This window comes from Rattus norvegicus, chromosome 4, assembly GCF_021556685.1.
Source record: "Rattus norvegicus strain SHRSP/BbbUtx chromosome 4, alternate assembly SHRSP_T2T, whole genome shotgun sequence".
Classification (NCBI taxonomy): domain Eukaryota; kingdom Metazoa; phylum Chordata; class Mammalia; order Rodentia; family Muridae; genus Rattus; species Rattus norvegicus.
This window is the reverse complement of record NC_141537.1, coordinates 57,620,889-57,644,730: the sequence shown is the minus strand read 5'-3', so window position 1 is coordinate 57,644,730 and position 23,842 is coordinate 57,620,889. Positions and strand designations below refer to the sequence as shown.

General features: G+C 41.1%; 1 protein-coding gene across 4 annotated transcripts in view; it reads left to right on the top strand.

Moving 5' to 3' along the window:
• Zfp800 (zinc finger protein 800) overlaps positions 1-23,300 on the top strand; it is a 47,999-nt gene extending 24,699 nt beyond the window's left edge. For all 4 annotated transcript variants that reach the window (XM_087658631.1, XM_087658633.1, XM_087658632.1 and 1 more), the window contains exon 6: positions 21,866-23,300. In XM_087658631.1, coding sequence (XP_087514757.1) covers positions 21,866-22,025 — 160 coding nt within the window. In that variant the 3' untranslated portion in view covers positions 22,026-23,300. The remainder of the gene's footprint in view (positions 1-21,865) is intronic.
• The last annotated feature ends 542 nt before the right edge of the window (positions 23,301-23,842 follow it).

The following is a 23,842-nucleotide window of genomic DNA, read 5'->3' as shown; positions in this document are numbered from 1 at the left end:
TATATCCACTTTAGGTACTATTTAATCCAGCGTTTTTTTTTTTTTTTTTTCTAAGCAGATATAATAGCACATGTCTATAACCGAGCACTCAGGAAGCAGAGGCAGGAGAAATTAAATGAACACTTTAGATAATATTTGACTCCCACTGTAAAGCTGAAAGTAATGAGTTCCTGTGCCTCTTTTGTAGTCAAGACTTCAGAAAAGAGAAATATATCTTTATGAAATTTTAAAATAAAATTTCTTAATAACTTATCTTCTTTCCTAAAGACACCTTCTCTTCCTAAGTGTGGTGCCAGAACAGAAACAGTAGCAGATAGAGTTTATACCTCAGCTTGTTTGGATTGGATAGTACAGGTGAGAACTGGATGGGGAGATCTGGCTGAGAGTAGACAAGAGTTCATCAGAATGTACAGACTGACAATGGAATAAATACACAGGTGGATTTGTTGTTCATCCTTTACTTTAAGAAGAACCTCTTGGAAAACAAATTATTTATTAAATTTTAACATAGTTTTGCTTGTATGAAACTGAGGTTTTGGTTTGCACAGGCTGCTTTGGTGTTGAAAAGTACCTTTACACTTAAAAAATATATTTCTAGGCAATAAATTCTACTATGCTTTAAAAGTATGGATGTAGTAGCGGAAAGCTATGTGGTTTGCTATGACTTTATATTGTAAAGCAGAGACTTATCGTATTGGTATATGACTACACACACACACACACACACACACACACACACACACACACACACAGGAATTAGGCTGCTGGGTTTCCTGCAGTGGCCCACAGGAATAGTTTAGATCCTTCTTTTGAAGTTGTCAAAGTTACTTCTCTAATGGAATTCATAGTCCATTATGAGGATTATGATTTAGCCATAGTTATAAAAGTTGATCTGAAGCCAACTCTACATAGTATACATAGGATACATAGAATAATGTTGGTTTTGCTCTTAGACAAAAATACTCCCATGCTCTGTGCTTTTCTTTATACATCCTGGTTTTATAAGCTAAAATGTAAAGATAGGCAATCTTAAAAGCAGCCCATTGATTGGTTCTGAGGCACTAGGCACATGGCAAACTGTAGAATAAGACGTGCTTTCCTTAAACTTACTAACTAGTAATTTCCCTTTCTAATTCATCCATCTAATTTGTGTCTGTATCATTTTTCCTAGCTTCTAGCTCTCACCCTGTCTGTCTTTTCTCTTCAGTTTGATTAAAAGTGATCACTAGTCCCAGAGAGTAAAAATATTTGGAGAAATAAGAGCATGCAGCCCTTTTTCTTCTGAATCTTCATTATTTTCAACTGGATTTGGGAGGAGTGTTATCTGGCTTCTTTGCTTACTTTTGATACTCTGTATTCAGAAGCAAAGGGAAATGTAGAAACCATTTGTGCATCTGGTTAGGAAGAAAGCCCAAATAGAAGTTTTGGTGTTTGTTTATTCTGTAGCCAGTTGGTTTGACTGTATATTTTTGATGTTGGGACTGATTGTGTCTTGAGAACTTAACTCATTCTCCTGTATATCTAAGCCCCTAAGGTTTGCCTTGTAGCTCATGCTGGCCTCACATTCACAGTCCCTATCTTAGCCTCCCTAGTGTTGGGAGTGCAGGTGTGTGTTACTGTATCTGCTTCTCTCTCTCTCTCTCTCTCTCTCTCTCTCTCTCTCTCTTATGTCAATATTGCTGATTTTGCTTACTGCCTCTGAGAGGAGTTTATGAAAATAAAGAGAAGTCCTAGTGATAGCTAACAGTATGGATGCAGTACTTGGATGCCAGGCACTCTGCTAACACTGCGTGCCTCTAAGCCCTACCGATAGACCTAGGGAGTAATACCTGCTTCTTCATTAGTGCTAGTGTACAGAAAGGAAACTGAAGCCTGGGGAAGTTCAGAAACATTTTCAAACCACATGACTACTAAGAAAGTGTATATACTCTTAGTCAACCCAACTTTCATGCTTGCACATTTCATCAAATGCAGTACAGTTCACTACATAGTTATCTTACTGGTAGCGTATGATGGTCTGGAACTAGACTAGCTGTTAAAATTTTGGATCCACAAATCACTTCCCATGTGAGCTCTGCAAATCACTCAACATTTTCTACTTTAGTTATTTCACCTATGAAATTGGACCAGTTTATTTTACTTCATGGGTTTTTCCCCCCTGAGCAGAAGATTAAAACAGATTGAACAGTGCCTGGCATGTTATTATAAATGTTAGATATAATCGGTTTTAGAGAAGACTTGAATGGCACAAGCAGATGAGAACTTTATTATTACTACTAAATTAAATTTAGATGGAAAAGAACTTTGTTGCACACCAGTTCTGTTGCTTTTGTACTTAATTAGAGTAACAACATATTTGCTATCAATTATCCTCTAATCAGATGTTAGCAGCTTATCTTTCTTAAAGTTACTGTTTCTCATTGCTCTTAAAAAGATACTAGGGAGTTTCAGAAAAGAATGTTCATTGTAAATTAAGCTTTGTTTTTATGGCCCTCCCCCATAACCATCCATCTGTTTCAAAAATCTTGTTGGCATCTGTTCTGACACACAAATATTTTTGGTCATATGCAAAATACTGACATGGAACAAATACTAATTGAAAAACATTGTTGGATTTTTAAAAACGACTATTTGAAGGCATTCTCTTGTGGACAGAATAGAATCTTCAGGAGTACTCTGCCTGAATTGGGAGTGTCTGATGGACACGTTACAGAGAGATAAAGAAATGGCACCCATCAGAAGCCTGTTCAGTAGTAGTCAGTAATGGCAGCCCTCCAAATTTCAGCTAAGGTCCTGCGGTTAAAATTACCTGCCGGGAGAGTTTGCTTACAAACTTGACCATTCTTGATCTTGTTTTTTGGCCTTGGAACTTTTGTTGTTTGAGTTTGCATCTCTGTGGACCTGGGTGAACCATTGAAATCTTAAAGAAATGTGGCTGCTTTTGTTATTTTTTTGTGGTGGTGCTGAGATTGAGTCCAGGACTTTATGAATACTAAGCAGGTGCTCTACAACTGAATGGCATTTTTAGCCCCTTCTCTTTTGATAGGGTCTCACTATGTACCTTAGAGTGGCCTGAAACTTGCTATATATATAGTTTAGGATGAACTTGGACTCAAGATGGTCCCACCCCTCAGCCTCCTGGGTGCTGAGATTACAGCCTTATGCCCCTCATGATGATCTGGTACTCAAATGCTTGTGTCTAGTACCTGAGGCATATTTCTGGCAAGTGAAGTAATGTTTAAGTGATGGAAGGATATGGTTAAGTTATCTACCTCTCAAAAACTCCAAAAGCCCTGTTTGGATGCTTGAGCCTTCTGCCTTTACTGTTCTGTATAGTCTGATAACACTTTTAGAATATCTAATAATGTTATGATCAGATGAGATATTACTATGTAAGAAATAACCTTAAGAGTATAATTTTCCTTATGATTAGGGTTTTGAATAAGGAACTTTGATCCCTTTTATTTGAGAATATGCTGAAAATATATTAGCTGTGAGAAACAGAATCATATCTTTCAGTTGGACGTTCTCAGCTGTACAAATGTTTTTAAGAAATAATTGAGATTCTTGTTGGCTAGTAAGGTGCCTTGGTAGCCCTGAACTCAAATCTATGTGTTAACTTTGACTGGTAGCTTTGATTTAGGATGGGACTAGAAAAGGAAGGAATACCTCTAAGAGAAATAGGAATGAAGCAGTAGGCACAGTTGCACAAGAAATTGAATTACAGGGTCAGGTGAGAGTTGGGGGATTTAGGGAAAGCTTTCTCTAATTTTTTTATTTAGAGATACTTAGAGAAATAGGAGTCTCTGTAGGAGAATTGTTTCCTTCTTTTTTTTTTTTTTGCTTATTAATATATGGAGTTCTGTGGTATGCTGCCCACTGGGCATCCATGGGTTCATGTTGAGAATGTCTGATGATTATCTTTTCTGTGGGCAAGGTTCAGGGTGTGAGATAGGCCAGCGGGTCGCCACTTTTTCATAAAGCATCTTCATATTTTCCAATTGTCATTTCTGGGCATGACCACCTTGACTAATCAACATTTATTCAATGGAATGCTAAGAAAGTCAGTTCATTTACCACAAAAATTGTCACACAAACATTTATTTTTTTTTTCTTTTCTTTTTTTCGGAGCTGGGGACCGAACCCAGGGCCTTGTGCTTCCTAGGTAAGCGCTCTACCACTGAGCTAAATCCCCAGCCCGTCACACAAACATTTATGCACACACAGAATGAGGAGCTTTTAAACGAGATCAGTTTGTTTCTTATAAAGACTCTGGTGCTCTTGTTAATATTGAAGTATGGAATTTGTAATGAAGAGTTAATTTTTGTGTGTGCACATGTGTGCACACAGATATGTGTGTACCTACTTGTGCACATACATATGCAGTCCAGAGGTTGACGTCAGGTGTCCTGCATGATTGCCTTCTACTTTTATGTTTCGGACAGGTATTTCACAGAAGCTGGCTCTTACTGCTTGTTTAGACTGAAGCTAGCTTGGAGGAATCTACCTGTTTTTCCCAAATTCCCATCCCTGTACGAGAGTTGCATACACAGGCTCCCATGCCTAACTTTTTATGTAGATGCTGGGGATCCAAATCCAGGTCCTCACAATAGGCTCTTTACTCCTTTCCTCAGACCTAAGTTGTTAACTTTTAAGGTTTATCATTCTTTCTGAGCTCCTCTCTCTAGGCTAGGTAACTAGGGTTCGTTAACATTATACCTAAACCACAGATACTATAAAATAGTTTGAGAATGAGAAGGCTTGGATTGCTGGCTACCACCTAGCTTGTCTAGTATCTAAAAGTTGGTGTGTGAGTACATGTGCTCAAAAAGCAGCTGTTAGGATCTTTCATCCCCCCCCCCCCTTTTTTGGTTGCAAATACATAATTTTGTTTAACTTGTATCTGGTAGGCGGAGGAGGTTTTTCTGAAAGTTTTATGTGAGGAACGTAAGGGAGACAGAAGTGGCCAGGCCTTGTGGAAATCCCATCACTTTGGCTTCACTAGATTTTCACTAGGTAGGCGATATGAAATCTAAGGGGGAAATCGAGGCAACTCTAGTGATTGGGTATTGCTGTCTTGGCGACAAGATGTATTGTTTCTCTTCTAGCTCTTTTAAGACTACTTTAAAAAGATATCTCACTGTCTTCTCAATATAGTTGGAGACTACTTCCATCAATTATACTCCCTGCCTTTCCTGTTACTTTTATCTGCTTTCCTTCCCCCATGTAGCTTAGGTTCAGGCTCTTAAGGGAAAATATGATTAACTGAATTGGGTATATTTGAGCAAATTTCTCTTTCATGCTAGGCGTCAGAGCTTGCTGGCGTGTCTGTCGTGTAGTAGTCTTTGGGCAGGTTTTCTCTGCTGGTCCTGCCATGTGGTTACTCCGGGAAAGTCAGGTGCCTAATATACTTGCTCTTCTTCCCCTCATTTAAGAGTCCAAGAACACCAGTGACTCTTGTAGTGATCAGTGAAGTTGGTATCAAGTAACTGCTGAAGGACTTTCTAGCACCTAGTTTCTGGTTATCTTGCTTGGCCATATGTTGTTTGTGGCCTTTTGAGGGGGCATTACTCTAACTGTTTAATGTAAAGTCAGATGTAACATCTAAGATAAAGCCAAGATACACAGCAGTTTATTAAGTTAGAGCAAACCGTTATTTTATGGGCCTTTAATTTGTATTGGAGCTTGATGCCTTTTTTGGCAGAACCATTTAATAGTTTAATAGTTTCTTAACTGTTAGTATCTTATTCAACAATGTATAGTTCTAAGTCATGAAATTCAGGGAAGCACTCCCTCCATTCCTCTATCTCTCTTTTCCCTATCCCTCTCTTTTTCTACCCATCTTCTCCACTCCTTTTTCCTGGTGAACATTAGGCTGTGGCTATAAGAACAACTTATAGGCAAGTGCTGCCAGTGCTTTGTGCTATAGGAGATTGTTAAAAGAAGGGAGGAACAGAACAGGACATCAGTTTCAGGTTTACCAGTAGTCCACAGTCTATCCTGGCTTTGGGTTCATTGTCTAATGAGCATAGCCTTTAATCATGAGTTGCTATTTAGGTCTGTTACTATGGCTTGTACCTATATTCTCTGTGTGGGTCTCACAGTTGTGACATTGCTATTAAGTAGTGCTTGCAATTTCAAACTTACAGAAGTGCTATATTGACTATTGCTCTGTAACTAATTGCATATTGTACAAATATGCTTTTAATGATCTTTGATAAATTTTAATTGACCTTTAATGCATACCCACTGAATTTTATAAAATGCAACTCATCTTTTCAATAAATTATCATCCTTTCCAACTCACCTTTCTTTTCTGTATTCCCTGTTGAATAGTTCTCATATATGCCCTTCCAGTTACCTGGCTAATCAGAATTGTGGAAAGTATCTTGATATTTTCCCTACACTCTTGCTGATCAGTGTGTATCCTCCTTCTGAAAGTTTCATGTTTGACTCCTGCTATTGCTTCCATTAGTATTTCAGTATAGATCTTGTCTCTAACATTCCCTTTCGTAACAGTCTTTTAACCAACCTTGTTCCCTCGCTTTCCTCCCTTTCCTCCATGCTGTTGCCAGAGCTGATTTCCTATGTTCATTATGTGACTAATTTACTCATTTTTCAAGAATCAGCTTAAATGTTGCTTGTCAATAAGACATGTTTTAAATTTTCTTCCCTTTAGGACATTATTTAGTTTTATATTTTTCTTACAAAGATATTCTTCCTGATTATTCACCTTAGCAATGAGAGTTGCCTGTCTTCTTCCTACCTGAAAACCAGCATCTCATTCTTCTCTTAGCCTGCCCTCTTCTTTCAGCCCCTACCATTTCAGTTCTGCCCTACCTTTCCTGACCTCTGTCCTCTCTTGACTTAGATCACCTGTGTCATGTCTGCAGCAGCATAGTGATGAAGGTGATAACCGTCTTAACCAACCATTTTGTGCTTACATGGTGGGTCACCTCAGGTGGAGCAAGAGGCTTTCTGGAGTGGAAAGCCTGAGTCACTCACACTCATACAAGGAACTGTAGACTCATTTGAAGTTTCCCTTGTATTACCTCCCATCTCTACTGAGGACCTGCTCTCCCTGTCTCCATGGCAGTTGTCGCTGTCCCTTCAGGATATCAGTCCCACTTTACATTTTTTCCCTTTTAGCAGTTATTTCAGTGTTATTTTATGGTGAGGTCTCCCTAACTAGGAAGACCATTTAAGAGAAGCATATCCATTTGTCCTGTGTCTTCATGCCCAGCACAGCATCCACTACACAATATGTAACCAGTAAATAGTATTTGCTTAGGAAATGAGTTTTGAGTAGAGTCTGTCAGTTTAGTGTTCTCTAAAACTTCTCTAGAAATATTCCATGGCCATTTCTTTATTGAGAGACTCTCACTGTTAATCTGTATTTATGACTTAATTTAGACTCAAAACACATTTGCATACTTGGGTTACATGGCTTTTATGACAATTCTTACTTTCAAAGTACAAGAGGAGTTTGGTTCTTAAAGGAGTTCTGTGAGGCCGGGTTCTTGGGTTATGTTAGTGGGTGGTTGTTCAGCCAGAATATGAACTTGAATTGCCTATGGAAATCTGAAACTGGGTAAAGGTGTCTGGGCTGGGCTGTCTCCTTGTGTATAGACTGTAGTTTCTGGTGGTGGCAGCTAACCCTATGGACAGGTTATGTCTTGTCTGAACTGCTTGAGACCTGAATTATCTCAGATTTGGGATGGTTTTGAATTTCGGATATTTACATATAAACTAATAGGATACCTGATAAGATCTAACATGAAAAGTGAAGTTCATTTTTGTTTTGTAGACACTCCACATACAGTCTGAAGGTTTTACTTAGTATCTTTAATGTGGCTGCACTTGATTATGAGCTACCATACAAGGTCAGGTTGGGAATTTCCTATTTGTGTTGTCATTGGCATTCAAAAAGTTTCAGACTTCAGAATTTTGGATCAGTATGCCTGTTACATGTTTAAAAATGTGTGACCTTCCTGTCATGTGTCATAGCCTTAGATCCTTTAGCTTCCTGTCATCAACTCCAGTGAAATTGAGTTCTTTTAAATTCTTATCAGCACAGATCATTTAGTTATTTCAAGACTATGAAACTGTCTACTTCTATAGTGAATACATCAAAAGACCTGGAAGTAAAACCAAAACCGAGTTTTGTTTGGGGCTGTGATGCGTGAGAGGAAGTTTACCAATATGACTGCAGGACAGTGGGGGTTGTAGGGTGGTGCATGGGTGGTGTCCTAGGCATGTAGTCAAGCAGGTGTTTGCTAGGCCCATTAGCCCAGATTCCTGACTGAATCACACTTTTGTATCACATATTAATGAAAGAGTTTGTTACTTGTGAGACAAGTTGTATCTGAAGTTTGGTATTTATGTCCCTTTTAGAGATTAAAAATGTGTTTAAACTTTAATGAGTAGAAAATGAAAGAAATGTTAAAATAACAGTGGAGAAGTTAGTATTTCAGTCATAAGTGAATTAAACGTTTTTATGTTGATTTTTAGACAAGGTCTTGTAATATAGCTCAGACAAGTGTGGAACTTACTGTGTGACTTGAACACAAATCCTCCTGCCTCAGTCTTTCCCATGCTGGTATTATATTAATATGTCTTGATTAAATATCCCCCAACCCCCACATAGCACTTGTTCAGCTATCAAATGCCTAAGAACTTCATGGACTATGCGTTCTGCAGCTCCCGCTGTTCTGTCACTCATCTGCATACTGTTCTGTATCATCCATTCTATAGACATTTGAGCTCAGCTTTGTGTGTGCGTGGCTTGGGTGCTAGGAAACAGGTTTGCTTTCAACTGTTGTGGGAGGAGTGCACTGTAAGGACACAGAGGTGTGTTCTTAAGGCACACAGGGGGGGCAAGCCACTTCTAATTCCTAAGTTCATCCTTGAGTTTTGAAAGTTAGGCACAAAAAATTCCCAGATAGATTCAGAGACTAGAAACATTAGATTAAGGGAAGGAGTATGAGATTAGACAGTGGACCCAGTAAATACTTTGAATTATATTTTCAAGATTAGGAGTAACCACTGAAGAATTTTAAATGGGTTTTCTCATATGTTTCTGAGGAGACATATATGGAGTAAAAAGGTGTGAATGGTGGAAAAATTAATTAGGAACCAACATCAGCTTGTAAGAGTGACAGAGCTGAAATTCATGTAAATGGCAGAATTTACATGATATCATAAGACTAGAGAAGGCTGCCAACACAATTTCAGGAGTAGAATTTTCTGGACAATGGAGATAAGAAATGAATAATTCCAGTTTCAGGCATTCTAGTTGGGCAGAATTCTCCAAGGTAGGGAATTGAGGAGAAGGAGAGTGAATGAATTAACTTTTAGATGTGTTGAGTTTGAGGTGCTCGCCCCACATCTAAGTAGAAATACTCAACAGGAGAAGAACATTCAGGTTCAGCAGTCAGGAGAAAAACTGCCCTTGGTAGCCATTTAAGAACTGTTAGTATTGATGCAGATGTGGAAGCCACAGGGTTTAAAGCAGTCACCAGACAGAACGATAGAGTCAATGTAACTACTACTTCTTGCACTCTTTTGGTTTATTTGGTAATTTAGGGTAATGCCTAGGTTTTATGTTTCTATTTCAATGGCGCATTTGAGAAATGGTGTCTGGCTTGCACTGGTTTTCTGTGGCTTTGCCTCTCCTTAAGTAACAGAGCATTTGATATTACCTCAGAAGTGGCACATGAGTTGTAATAACATGAGGAAATGGGACTTCATTGATGTGTTTTACTTACTCAGAAAGCATCTGAGATAAATCTGTGATAATTTAAAAGACATCTTTTCTTTTTGTTTTTTTGATTTTTAGAGAATTATTTATTTTATGTATTTTATGTAGCTGTCTTCAGACACACCAGAAGAGGGCATCAGATCCCATTACAGATGGTGGTGAGCCACCATGTGGTTGCTGGGAATTGAACTCAGGAACTTTGGAAGAACAATCAGTGCTCTTAATCACTGAGCCATCACTCTAGCCCTAACACATCAATCTTTTAAAGATAAATATTTTATTTTTGGACAAAACAATTTGTTAGTGTTCTTGGAGTGAACAGGATTTTCTTTTGTTGAGTCCCATAGTTTCGAAGTGAAGGCATTCTTTTTGAACAGTCGCTATGCCTCTGACCAGACAGGAATGGCCTGTGTTTTAATTCAGACAGCATAAAGTAGGGGCCAGGGCACAGGGACCTAAATTTGAATCTCAGCACCCATGCAGGCAAAGCTGGGAGCAGCTGAATGTACCTGTAACCCCAGGATCTTGGAGATAGCTAGATTCATTCCAGAAGCTGCCAGCCAGTCTAGCTGATATAGCAACCGAGGGAGATGCTTGATGTCCTCCTCTGGTCACTGCATGGGCATGAATGGGCACATGCCCCTATACACTCATGTTCACGTACGACATACACCATACATAAAAAGTCAATATACCCTAAAAAGTAGGGTATAGTCCATGTGATTAACTTAATTAAGCATCCTTAGCCAGAGTATAAGGGAGAAAAGATGCTATTAAAGGCCACATGATTTAAGTGTGTTAGTTTTAGGTTTCAGAGCTGCAGCTTTTGGGCTGGTGAATTCTTTTTTTATATACTTTTTTTTCCTCCATCTTTATTAAATTGGGTATTTCTTACTTACATTTCAATTGTTATTCCCTTTCCCGGTTTCCGGGCCAACATCCCCCTAGCTCCTTCCCCTCCCCTTCTATATTGCTGTTCCCCTCCCCATCCTCCCCCCATTACCACCCTCCCCCCCAACAATCTAGTTCACTGGGGGTTCAGTCTTAGCAGGACCCAGGGCTTCCCCTTCCACTGGTGATCTTACTAGGATATTCATTGCTACCTATGAGGTCAGAGTCCAGGGTCACCAGGGTCAGTCCATGTATAGTCTTTGGGTAGTGGCTTAGTCCCTGGCAGCTCTGGTTGCTTGGCATTGTTGTTCATAAGGGGTCTCGAGCCCCTTCAGCTCTTCTAGTCCTTTATCTGATTCCTTCAACGGGGGTCCCATTCTCAGTTCAGTGGTTTAATGATGGCATTCGCCTATGTATTTGCCGTATTCTGACTGTGTCTCTCAGGAGAGATCTACATCCGGTTCCTGTCAGCCTGCGCTTCTTTGCTTCATCCATCTTATCTAGTTTGGTGGCTGTATATGTATGGGCCACATGTGGGGCAGGCTCTGAATGGGTGTTCCTTCTGCCTCTGTTTTAATCTTTGCCTCTCTATTCCCTGCCAAGGGTATTCTTGTTCCCCTTTTAAAGAAGGACTGAAGCATTCACATTTTGATCATCCGTCTTGAGTTTCATTTGTTCTAGGCATCTAGGGTAATTCAAGCATTTGGGCTAATAGCCACTTATCAATGAGTGCATACCATGTGTGTATTTCTGTGATTGGGTTAGCTCACTCAGGATGATATTTTCCAGTTCCAACCATTTGCCTACGAATTTCATAAAGTCATTGTTTTTGATAGCTGAGTAATATTCCATTGTGTAGATGTACCACATTTTCTGTATCCATTCCTCTGTTGAAGGGCATCTGGGTTCTTTCCAGCTTCTGGCTACTATAAATAAGGCTGCGATGAACATAGTGGAGCACATGTCTTTTTTATATGTTGGAGCATCTTTTGGGTATATGCCCAAGAGAGGTATAGCTGGATCCTCAGGCAGTTCAATGTCCAATTTTCTGAGGAACCTCCAGACTGATTTCCAGAATGGTTGTACCAGTCTGCAATCCCACCAACAATGGAGGAGTGTTCCTCTTTCTCCGCACCCTCGCCAGCATCTGCTGTCACCTGAGTTTTTTATCTTAGCCATTCTCACTGGTGTGAGGTGAAATCTCAGGGTTGTTTTGATTTGCATTTCCCTTATGACTAAAGATGTTGAACATTTCTTTTGGTTCTTCTCAGCCATTCGGCATTCCTCAGATGTGAGTTCTTTCTTTAGCTCTGAACCCCATTTTTAATAGGATTATTTGTCTCCTTGCTGTCTAACTTTGTGAGTTCTTTGTATGTTTTGGATATGAGCCCTCTATCAGTTGTAGGATTGGTAAAGATCTTTTCCCAGTCTGTTGGTTGCCGTTTTGTCCTAACCACAGTGTCCTTTGCCTTACAGAAGCTTTGTAGTTTTATGAGATCCCATGTTAGAACATTGTTATATACATTCTTCTGAACTTCACTGCTCTTTCATTGTTTTACCTGCCCGAAGGAAGAACCTAGCAATAGAACTTGCTTTGACTTCGGATCTGAGCCATCACCAGGGTTCAGATGAATGCTTTGTCCTGAGATGTGGAGACACTTGTTTACTGTACACCGAGGTGTCCTCAGGAAGGCTCACCAGGCAGCTTTTAGGAGGTCAGCACTACTTATCATTGAGCCCACACATTCAGTACAGAAATGTAAGTCTGCATACCCTTTGAGCTGTCCACTTTTGGGGACTGTCTTTTAAAATCTGATTTTAAAGGGAAGAATTCCCAGGAGACCACGTGTCCTCTCAGTAAAGTTTGGACAAGTCTGACCCTACAGCTTAAGCTCAACAATAGAATGCTGACAGACGTGAATTAGAAGGAGATAGAGTAAGCTATGCCTTTGTTCTTACAGGATCTATAGATGAATGGGGCGGGCTTTATCATTTTTTGTTCAAATTTCTTAAAAATAGTTTCTTTCCTCTTATGTTTTAACTGTGAACAAATCACTAAATATTAGAAGATCTGCCTTCCCATCAAACAATACAAAACAGACTGCTGCGTCACAGAATCGTAGTATAACGATTAGCTTTTACTAGTGTTTTAAACATTTATTTTTAATTTTGTAAACACGGATTCTGTCCCAACATGTAGTTTTCCACAAAGCAACCCATACTCCGGCATAGCACTAGGAGAGGGTTATATGTGTGCTAGCACACTTAGGTGTGTGAATAATAAAGACAGAGTAGAATTTTAGAATGTTTTCTCTGACTTAAGACCTTACTTGTTTAATGGAATTTTCATACATGTTGTTCTTTCTTGCCTATATGCCAACATTCAAGAGAGAGATTTTGCTTGAAAAGATGTTGCAAGACTTATCAGTATGTTATCAATAATAGCTCACCCATTACAAAGATTAATCAGTAGATTACAAAGATGCTTTCCCTCTTATCTTAATTTAGATGACTTTCTTGTAAAAACTCAGAGTTTATTTCATTCAGCAGGCCCAGGGCATAATTCTAAAGGAAAGCTGGCTCCCTTATTTCCTGGTTTTGTGCTTTTTGGGTGGAGCTGATTTCTGAGTTTGAAGGTTGTGACAGGAAATGATATGAGGTACCTGCAAGAAAACACTGGGAATGGTTGCCAGATGTTCTGTGTAACAATAACCTTTCTCATTCCCAGGACCCTGCCTACAAAAAAGGTTGCATCTAGGTGCATGCTGATCTTGTCGTTGAGCCTACTCACCCAGCTCCTTTAAAAATGGTTTATTTGTTTTTAGGTATAAGTTTATTTGTATTTAGGTATAAGTTTATTTGTATTTAGGTGTATGTGCTCAGGCACACATGCATGCACCTATCCGCAGAGGCTGGATGGTGTAGAATGCTCTGGAATTGGGGCTGCAGGTGGCTGTGAGCTAGCTGCTCAATGTGTGCAGCCCTGGGCCCCAAACTCAGATAGTCTGGAAGAGCAGCAAGTGCCTGTCAGCCATTTCTTCCGCCAGTCAGTCTGGACGTATTAGCAGCATGCCCTCCTTGCCGTGTATCTCATTCTCTAAAGAAGGTTTGGCAACTCAGTGTTCAAAAAAATAATTTTGAGCATTTCTAATGGACTTACTACTTAGAAGCAAGCCATAAAAGCCGACCTTACCAACTAACTGCCTTCTTTCATCGTCACCCTCCAACTCAAAGAGATTCCTGTTGATCTCCTCACTGTCCCTTTTCTGGTCATACAGACTTTAGAGCCTGCCCTCTGTAAATCTATCCCTGGTGGTTCTAGCCCACAGAGACTTCTTCCTCCAGTGAGGTTTCAACATCCACCCTTTCTACTCATTTTCACTTTTATTCTTTGTGATACTGCATTCATATTAATTTTTCTGTTCTCCTGAATCAAATCTAGCCCTTGAAGACCAAGGCTTTTAATCGGTTTAACGCAATGGCATATGAGGTTATCAGTGAACAAGTCACTAGGCCTGTTCCATTTCCCTTGTCCTGTAAGGAGCCAGCTGAGCTTTGGTTTCTTTATATGCCATTCCTCTTGGCCTCTCTGTATCCTTTTCTCTTTTGCTGTTTTCTCTTGGGGATATGGAAATCAAAGGGTTCATTTCAGCATTTTCTTATTTCAGGATCTACTTTTACACTGTCTTAGAAGTCTGCGTTCCTTCTCTGTGTGTCCATCTGAGATTTGTTCATTTATTGGGATGTGTATGGGAGGCAGTAGTTTGGTTGTTAACTAGAATCGCGCTTGGTACAGAACAGAAAGACGAGAAACTCTGTCAAGCTTGGAAACCTGGATTTTGTTCCAAATTCTTGATGACACTGCTGTTCACAGCCTTCATGAAACCTGCAGGCAGAAGTGTAAATAACTGCGATGTCAGCTGCTACAGTGCAGGGCTTATGGTTTTCTTTTGCCAGCTGGCTTTTTATTTACACCTGTTGAGCCATAATTCTGTTGAAATGGAGATGGAGAGACTTAGTGTAACTGCCTTTCAAAATGGAGAAAAACGATTGGCCAGGTCATGTGTAGTCACTGAGGAACTGAACAAAGCTGTCTCATAAGGATTGTTTGCAGAACGTGGTGCTGTGGTCTTCTAGTTTTCTCTCTACTACATCCCCTTTTCTTTTGGACTTCCCTAGAGGTAGGCAGTTACCAGTGTCTTGGGCTTTTAAGACACTTGGGCTGTTTTATGTATATGCAATCATATACATTTATACGTTACCCTAATGCAAATTGCAGCATATCATTCATGGTTTTGGTATCTTTAAAAAGTGTCTTCAATAATATATCAAAGTTGTAGAATCCAGGTATTTTTATGTTTTCATCCAGGAACTTCTACGTATGTATCACTTAGGCAACTGCTTTTTGTTAACCCAAATGGGCAGATTTTTAAAATAATCCCTATTTCCTGTATATCATATGGAATAACCTTCTGTTTAATATAGTATACTGTTCACATTTCTTTTAGAGAGAAACGTCCATGGACATTGATATTTCTTAATGAATCATGCTGATGTTAAAAATTATTTAGAGAAATTTACACAGCAGCAATTACTGCTAGTTACCAAAGAGAGAAATTAGAACATTTGCTTTTCTTTTTAAAGAAGAAAAGAAAGCAGAAAGCAGGGGGTGCATCTTAGTGGTGCAGCACTTGCTTAAAGTAATTTAGGCCCTGTTCAGAACAAAATAACAACAGAACAAAAACTGAGAAGGAAATGACAGGAGTTTTAAGGAAATTCATTTCCTTTTAGATTTTTATAATAGTCTAAGTGGTAATGTACAAACGGTCACTCTTAGGGCCAGTGAGAAGCAACCCTACTATAAATACTAAGCCGTGTGTGTGTGTGTGTGTGTGTGTGTGTGTGTGTGTGTGTGTGTGTGTGTGTGTGTGTGTGTGCGTTCGTGCGTGCGTTTTCGGGAGGTAAATGCAGGTATTTGTGTGGATATGTTTATGTGGAAGCACGTATGTGGAAGATGGAGGTTGACACTGCCTGTTTGTCCAAACTGCTCTCCACTTTGTTGTTTAGAGGGATTTTCCCTCAATTTGGAGTTATCACTGGCTGGAGTGGTGGGCTAGCTGGCTGGCCTAGCTGGGGAGCTCCAGGGATCCTCTTATTTCCAGCCTCCTATGGCTGCTGGGAATCCTAACACAGCCTTCACAGGCCATCCGGTGTGGGCTCCTCTAGCCTCACAAGTACTATTCACTGTGTGTGAATGCCCAGTGCCACTTCTTCAGTTTACATTGGGAAGTCGAGGTAGAGTGGCTTCTCCTAGTCTATACATTTTCCCCAGGTAGGCAAACGTGGGAGAGCAAATTACAATCAGAGTTTCTTTTCTTTTCCTTTAAAAAAATACTTTTCCATTTATTGAAACCAGATTTTGTTCATATATTCTGATTATAGTTTCTCCTCTCTACTCCTTGCAGTTTCTCCCAATTCCTCTTCTATCCAGATCCACCCCCTTTCTGTCTCTCATTGGAAAACAAAATGGCTTATAAGGAGGGATAATAATAAAACAAGATATAATAAAATAAGATAAAAATAAAAACAGTACACTGGAATCTGACAGAAGAAACAAACAAGGAAAAGAACCCAAGAGAAGGCACAAAAATACAGATACAGATGTAGAGACCCCCTCATCTGCACACTCAGGAGTCCCATAAAAATACAGTGCTAGAAGCCACAATATGTATGAAACCCGCAGGGTAAAAAGGGAGAAAAAAAATGAAGAGTGAAATAAAAAACGGAAGGAGAGAAACCCCCCTGCTATGACATTGAGACCAGATACCTTCAGAGAGGCCTCTGAGTTGTTCTCTGTTGGGCACACAGCCTACCCTGAAAGATAGTTTGCCCAGTGAGACTCCCTTGGCAAAAAACTAAATTTTCATTTGCAAGTGACTATCAGTTGGAGACATCTTCCGGAATCAGGCATGTACCTGCTTCTCCTTTCAGCTCTAGGACCCCATCTGATTCAGACCCAAGTAGGCCCTGTGCACGCTGCCTCAGTCTGAGCCCATGTGTACTTTAGAGGGGGCCCGAGCCCCGAGCCCCGAGCCCCTAGGGAGAGACTGGAAAGAGTCATCCCATTAGGACTGAGGGTTCTGCCTCTCTGTGTAAGTCTGGCTGTGCTCTCTGTACTTGCTCCACTGCATTAGGGGGAAGCTGCCCTGAGATGGCCCAGCCGGGTCTGAGTAGAGCAGAGTGACACCAGGAGCCATTTTATTGCCACAGGGCTCTGCTTTGCTTTGCTTTGATTTTACCGTAGGCCCCTGGGCTGTGCAGACGTAGGTTCTTGGTTACACAAGCAGTGTTGGGTATGCATTCCACCTCATGGAGTTGGTCTTCAGGTAAATAACGATTGGTAGTGTAAGCCGAGGGTCTCAGTCACCAGTCAGCCTAGTGCTACGTCTTTTCACAGGAACACGACTGTTACTCCGGCAAACCTTCCAGCACACTAGGCCACGCACAATGAATACTTCTGTTTTCCTGAATTCTTTACGTACGGAGGTGCAGACCTCGCTGGGCACGGTGTGTTTAAAAACCAGAGTTCTGTTTTGTTTTTAAAAAGATGTATTTATTATATTACACTGTTGCTGTCTTCAGACACACCAGGAAAGGGTACTGGATCCCACTACAGATGGTTGTGAGCCACCATGTAGTTGCTGGGATTTGAACTCAGGACCTCTGGAAGCCATCTCACCAGCCCCCAAACCAGAGTTTTACAAAACTTAGTTTAATAAAAAAAAAATTGAGGTAATGTATATCAAAACACTTAGCTTGGTGCCTGTCACCATGCAAGTGAATGGTGACTACCAATGTCCCAAGCACCACTGGGTCTACCTCCCTTTGTTACCTGCAGGATGGAAGAGCACACACACACACACACACACACACACACACACACACACACAGAGAGAGAGAGAGAGAGAGAGCACGAGCAATTTTCATTCTCATTCTTTTCACTTGCTTCCTTAACTTATCCTTAATGTTGACTACCTGAATTAAGGCAATATTTCATTCTTCATTATTTTACATTTTATATTTAAGATATTTGTTATTTTAAAATTTTAGTTTCTTGTATCCAAATACTATATTCTCCAGTGTCTCCCATCTGTAATATTAATTTGTTGGGATACGTGGTCTTAACGTCACGCTTGACTTCATAATGTATTCGATTTGTGTCGTATTTGAGTAGATGCTACTTGTGACTTCCCCAGCTAACTGTGCTCATTTTTATTTCAAGCCTTGCTTGAATCCTCTCTTATTCAGTGGGAAGTTATTTTTAAAATGGTGGCAGTGTGTTCTAGTAGAGAGTTGGCCTAGTATTGGGAGATTATGATTGAAAATGAAGAGTAGAGGCACAATGTTGCTTAATCCAGCAGGCAGCAATGCCATTGCTGATGTGACAAACACAATGGGCAAATGAGAACTGGCTGTATGAATGTGAATACACAGAAGATGATTCAGGAGTCAGCCAGTCAGCCTGTCAGTGACAAACGCTGTAGTGTTCTCCCCACCCTTCTTCAGGGTGGGCTTGTCAGAGTGGGAAATGGTGGAGAGGTCACTATAGACTGTCCCCGACCTTGCAAAACTACCCATCAGTGTGCAATGGTCTCAGAGGGAGAACAGAAACAGAGCAGAAGAAGAGCAGGTCATTTCAGACTCCAGCAATCAGAAAGTGTGTGTGTGTGTGTGTGTGTGTGTGTGTGTGTAGAATAAGAACTGGGATGGTTGGTTGGAGGGGGAAACCTTTTTAATGAGTTAAGTGGTAAGAAGAACACACATGGGAAACAGTTGTTTTTGTTTGTTTTCTTTTTAAAAGGAAATTAGAGTTAAATATTTTAGCTCAACTTTCTAAAATATGGTCCATGAAAGAAAACATGGCCTTTCAATACCTCGGAAAAAGCAGGCGGTGGTGATGCTTTTCTTTAGCACGCAACTTCTGATACCTGTTTCCGTGCTGTTTAGTATTTAGTATCAGTAAATAAATCCATCTCAGACCTGTGGGAATCAGAAAGACTGTGGGCATTTTCAGATACGCTTATCTCTGCTCTAGCCTTCAGTCCCACTTACATAACTACTCCAATGGAAGGGAGAAGACATAGCTGCAAAGGGAAGGCAGATGGTGCACCTGTGATATCGGGCACATAGCATGGGGTTCCGGTTTGTTGAGCAAAGGACTGCGCACATTATTGGACCTCATTACTTTGCATATCAGCAGCAGCCACTGTCTTTCCCAGAGGAGTTGCCGAAAAAACAGGACAGAATACATTTTCTCTGTACCACACAGAAAATTTCTGACTTAGCAGCATGCTTATTTGAACTTGATGGGAGAGGATATAATGTGCATATATTCTAATATGAGTCTTGGAGGAATTTGGTGTCACCTTGCAAAAACATTGTGTGGACTTGTTGCCTCAGAGAGAATGGCCCAATGGACTATAAAGATGAAGGACATATTGGCCAACAAGGTTTTGAAAGTATTTTGTGTGAAAATGGGTACCTGATGGGGTGTATAATTTCTCATCCAGTGTGACTGAAGCCTTTATGAGAAAACATTATGTGAGAGAGAGAGCCACACAAGGAAACCCCATGGGGAAAAAGAGGTAAAAATGGAGTAGGCCACTGCAACCTAGGAAAGCCTGCATGACTAACTTGCCAGAGGAGAAAGAGGCAGGAGAGTTTCCTTCTTTGGTGGCTTCTGAATGAACTGTGCCTTCCCACACAACTTTCAGACCTCCAGACTCTAGAACTAGGAGCAATAAATTCCTCATATTAAAAAGAAAAAAAAAGATGAAGGACATTTTGCTGTGATAAAGGCCGGATCAGATTTAATTAATAAATCAAATCTCATCAAGAGTTACTACCGAGCAGTTAAAACTTTGTAATTTGCAGGGTACCCCCAGCCTCTGCCCCAGGAAGCATCAGCTATCTACTTAAGAAAAGTGGCAATGCAGGGGAGGCATGTTTGTCCTTACATGTTTACGTTCAGGAAGTCAGCTTCTAGGCTGGTTCTGCACAAGCTCTGGAAGGTGACCACATCTTTAGGCAGAGTCTCGGACGAGTCTTTGGCTCTCCTCAAAGGTTAACAACTACTTACCCATCTAGTGTGCAGACGGTGGGATGCTTTTATGTGTCTGGGCAGAGGGATGACAGGAAATGAAAAAGCACATTTGAAAACTGTGAGAAGCAAGGCCCTGGCCCGTGTGCAGTGACACGGATTCGGGTTAGCCTGGGGCTCTGACTCATCCTAAGAGTGGGAAAGCAATTTTCTAGATGGTCCTTCTCAGAGAGAGGAACCTTATGTTATTTAATTGTCTAAGGAAGGCCCCTAAGTCATAATGCACATTCCAAAATATTAAATTGAAACCAGGCCTGGCAAGATGGCTCTGGATAAAGGTGCTTGCTACTGAGCCTGACAGCCTGAGTTCAGTCCTCCGAGCCCAGTGGTGGCCGGAGAGAAGCAACTCCCATAAGTTGTTATTCAACCTTCACATGCCCTGGAATATATACATACAGGAAACATTCCTTAAAGATTAAAAGGTAACTAACTTGAATCACTTGATGATGGTTAGACTTTTTAAGAGTTGGTGTTTTTAACAAAAGCTCCTACAGCCTTTATTTTGCTCAAGAAGTAAGTTAACAAGTGTTTGGTTTCTTAGGATTTGTTCACTTTGTAAATTTTATTTCTGGCATGTGATATTTTTTTTTAACGTTGTACCTCTGGATATGATGATTCTTTCCAAAACCTTCAGAAGGCAGGAAACTGGCAGTGTGGTATGATTAATGATGTTATCAACTTAAGCAACAAGGCACATTCCCACAAACACCCAATCTTTGATTTGTTTATTACTGAATAAAAGCCATCTGACCACCGAGACTTACATTACAGTGGATTTTCTATCTAATAACAAAGCCCTGGCACTTGTCTATGTTATTGTCCCATGTGCAGATTCCTGGAATAACTTAGCAAAATAGATTCTCTGAGTATTAACTTAAAATTTAAAATGCATTCATGGGGCTGGGGATTTAGCTCAGTGGTAGAGCGCTTACCTAGGAAGCACAAGGCCCTGGGTTCGGTCCCCAGCTCTGGAAAAAAAAAATGCATTCATTATAACTGAAAGACCAAAGTAATATTTTAGTTTTTCTCAGTTTGAATGCTTTCAGATACAGGGATCATTGCTGAAACTGAAACACTGGCATTCACTAAAATGTTTGTTCTAAAAGCATGGTAGGTCTTTCTGATTTTAGCAAACCATGTTCCGAGTCTATGGAAATTACAAGTTGAAATTAACTTTGCAAAAGCCCAGAAAACTTTTATTTTTCTCAAGTATAATTTTACAAAAGATAGTGGTTTTGATTCACTGTTCAAAGTTTTAAGGGATGAAATCCTCTGTAATACTGTGATTTATACAGAGTTTAGAATAAAGATAAGCTACCCCAGGGGACCAAATCCTTTAAATCTCTATGCCTACCACTTTGCTGCCCTATATAACTTTATTTTTATAATCTCATAAGTGGGATAAAATTTAAAAATCACTAACGTTTTAATAGTGGAATGCATTTATTGTATACATTTGGGAGTTACAAACAAAATGAAAATAAAGATTATCTGCAGTGCCCACAGGTAACAATACCACACTATTGTGGTTTTCCTCCATCATTTTATAAATTTATGTTGTCTGAATATGGAAGTACATTACCCTTACACCCTACAAATGCCGGTGAAATGGAGTTTTTCTTTGACTACCTTTTCCTATTGTTAAACTATATCTCACAACATTTTATTAGCAAGTTAGTTTGCACTATAAAATTATAATACTTTATGACTGGAGATGGACATTTCCAATATTTCTTCCTCTTCTTTTCCCATTTTTTTATTATGTTGCATTGATCACTCTTTGAAATTTTATTTGCACTCATAGTTATGCGTTAAGGGAACATTTTAAACAAGACTTCCTGGGTCGGGTTATCAGCTAACTTTGGGTTTGATGCCTGCAACCCTGCCTGTTGTGGAGTGCCGCGGGATGCCGGGCTTCTGGGCGCAGCTTTACCTGGTGGGTGCGGGGGGGGGACGCGGTGCCTCGGCCCCGGGCTGCACGGTTCCCGCCCGTTGCTAACCGGCGTGTCTTTGTCTTTCCTCCCTGGGGTACGCTGCGCCCGTGCGGGCCGAAGCCTGGCGAAGCCATCGCCCCGCAGCGCCGCCATCCTGCGCCCGCCCGCGGGCGCCGTCACCACGCGCCAGGCCGCCTCCAGCTGCCGCGCCAAGCTCCGCGGCGCCGCCAGGGAGCGCCAGCACGCGGCGCGCGCCCTCGGCAGGTCGGCCGCCCCGTGACGCCGCCGCGCGCCCCCGCGGCCGCGCGCACTGCCGTACCTCGGGCGCCCAGGTCGTCTGCAGACCCTGCATCCACGGCCGCCTTGGCGTCTTCCCCGGTCGGAGCTCCTCAGCCGGCCCCCGCTGCCGCAGCCTGCCCTGCCTCTCCGGACGCCTTGCTCCGTGCAGCGCGTTTCTTCAGCCTGCGTGCAAAATCCTGGCTTCTTTGACAACCTCACCTCACAAGATTCTGTTTCCCTATTTCTAGTAACGACTCTGTTCCCACTCAGATTCTTTCCATAATTAGTTCTTCAAAGCCAGCTTCGTTTTCTTCATTAAGTTCTCAGCAAGCTCCACTTCCCACTCCCATCTGCCAGAAGATTTTAATTGTCCAAATTCTCTGGGGTGGCTAACAAACCCAGAGTTGTATCATGCACATCTGTAATTGAACTCAAATGTTAGGCTTTCCCCTTCCTGTAACTTCAGCTCCAATAGCCTTTCCTCCCTGTGGATTCAGTCCTTGTTTCCAAGGACCTTAGCCTATCATCCTTAGAAACTGGATCGTCTCTAGAATAATGTCACTAGTGATCACAGGAATGTGCCTTTTCATATCTGCTCCAGGAAGGCTGGTTGGCTGAGTCCCTCTTGTTTTCCCAGGCCCTCCGCCCTTGGCTTTACTTTGAGGTCTGACTTCTCTTGGGCTTATCCCAGTGACTGAACACAGCCAAAGTAGCCATGGTGGCCCATTCATGTGACATACATTGTCCCTCGATGAACTCTTTTGGGGTGTTCAACCCTTGGCTGAAGCTTTCTTTGGACTGCTGGCTTCAGTCTGTAGCTCCTCTTGCCTTTCATAGGTACCTCAAACCTGCGTTACGGCATGAAGGCTCTTTTCTCCCCTCTTGCTTTCTTTTGTCTTTCTCAGGTGTCCCCTCAACACAACTGCTGCACAGTGACCTTTGTCTTGGTGTCTGCTGCTAGGACCCTAACGGACACATCAGGCATTCCAGTCTCTGACCACCACCTTCCCATATACTGAGTTTTTGTTCGTTGACCTCATTTTTCTACTGTTGAGCAGGTCTTGTCTTGGATGTAGTTCCTTGACTAGCCCAGATTCCACAGCCCATTATAGCATGCCTCGAAATGAATTCTCTCAGCACTCTCAAACCTTGGTTTCTTCTACGTTATTTTCCTAGCAGAAAATCCAACCTTGGGTGTAGATAACTTCTGTCTTGCTTTAGCCTGACTGTAATAAAGTCATGACCATTTCCTTTAAGAAAATCATGAAACCAACCAACCTGTTCTACTTCCAACACATTATTGCATATCCTAAATTGGTGGTTTTCCTGTGGTCGTCTCAGTCCTGCACTGCTTCTAGACCTAGTGTTTCTATGCATGTGTCTCCCCAGAATGTCTGCTTTGTTTTTATATTTCCCTGAGAAATCAGAGTTGCAGACAGAGCTCCTCAGCTTCGGAACTGATCTTCTATTTTGTGACTGAAAGAAGCCCCTTCTCTCAGCGCTGTGGGTCTCACTCCCTCTTGCTTTTTGAATAACTTCAAGTTCTCCTCTTTTTCTCTTCTGTACCATCATTCTCCCCCCATCTCTTAAGTAGTCAGTTGCAGTAAAGGGTATCACCATTTAGCCAGTTTCTATAGTCAGAAGTCTGGGGGCCATCTTGGCTTCTTTTGTGACTAGTTTCTTACAAAGCAGTATGCTTTTTTTTTTTTTTTTTTTTTTTTTTTTTTTTTTTTTTTTTTTTTTTTTAGAAAGGATCTCTACATAGCCCATAGCCCTGGTTGGCATGGAACTCACTCTGTAGAACAGGTTAACTTTGAG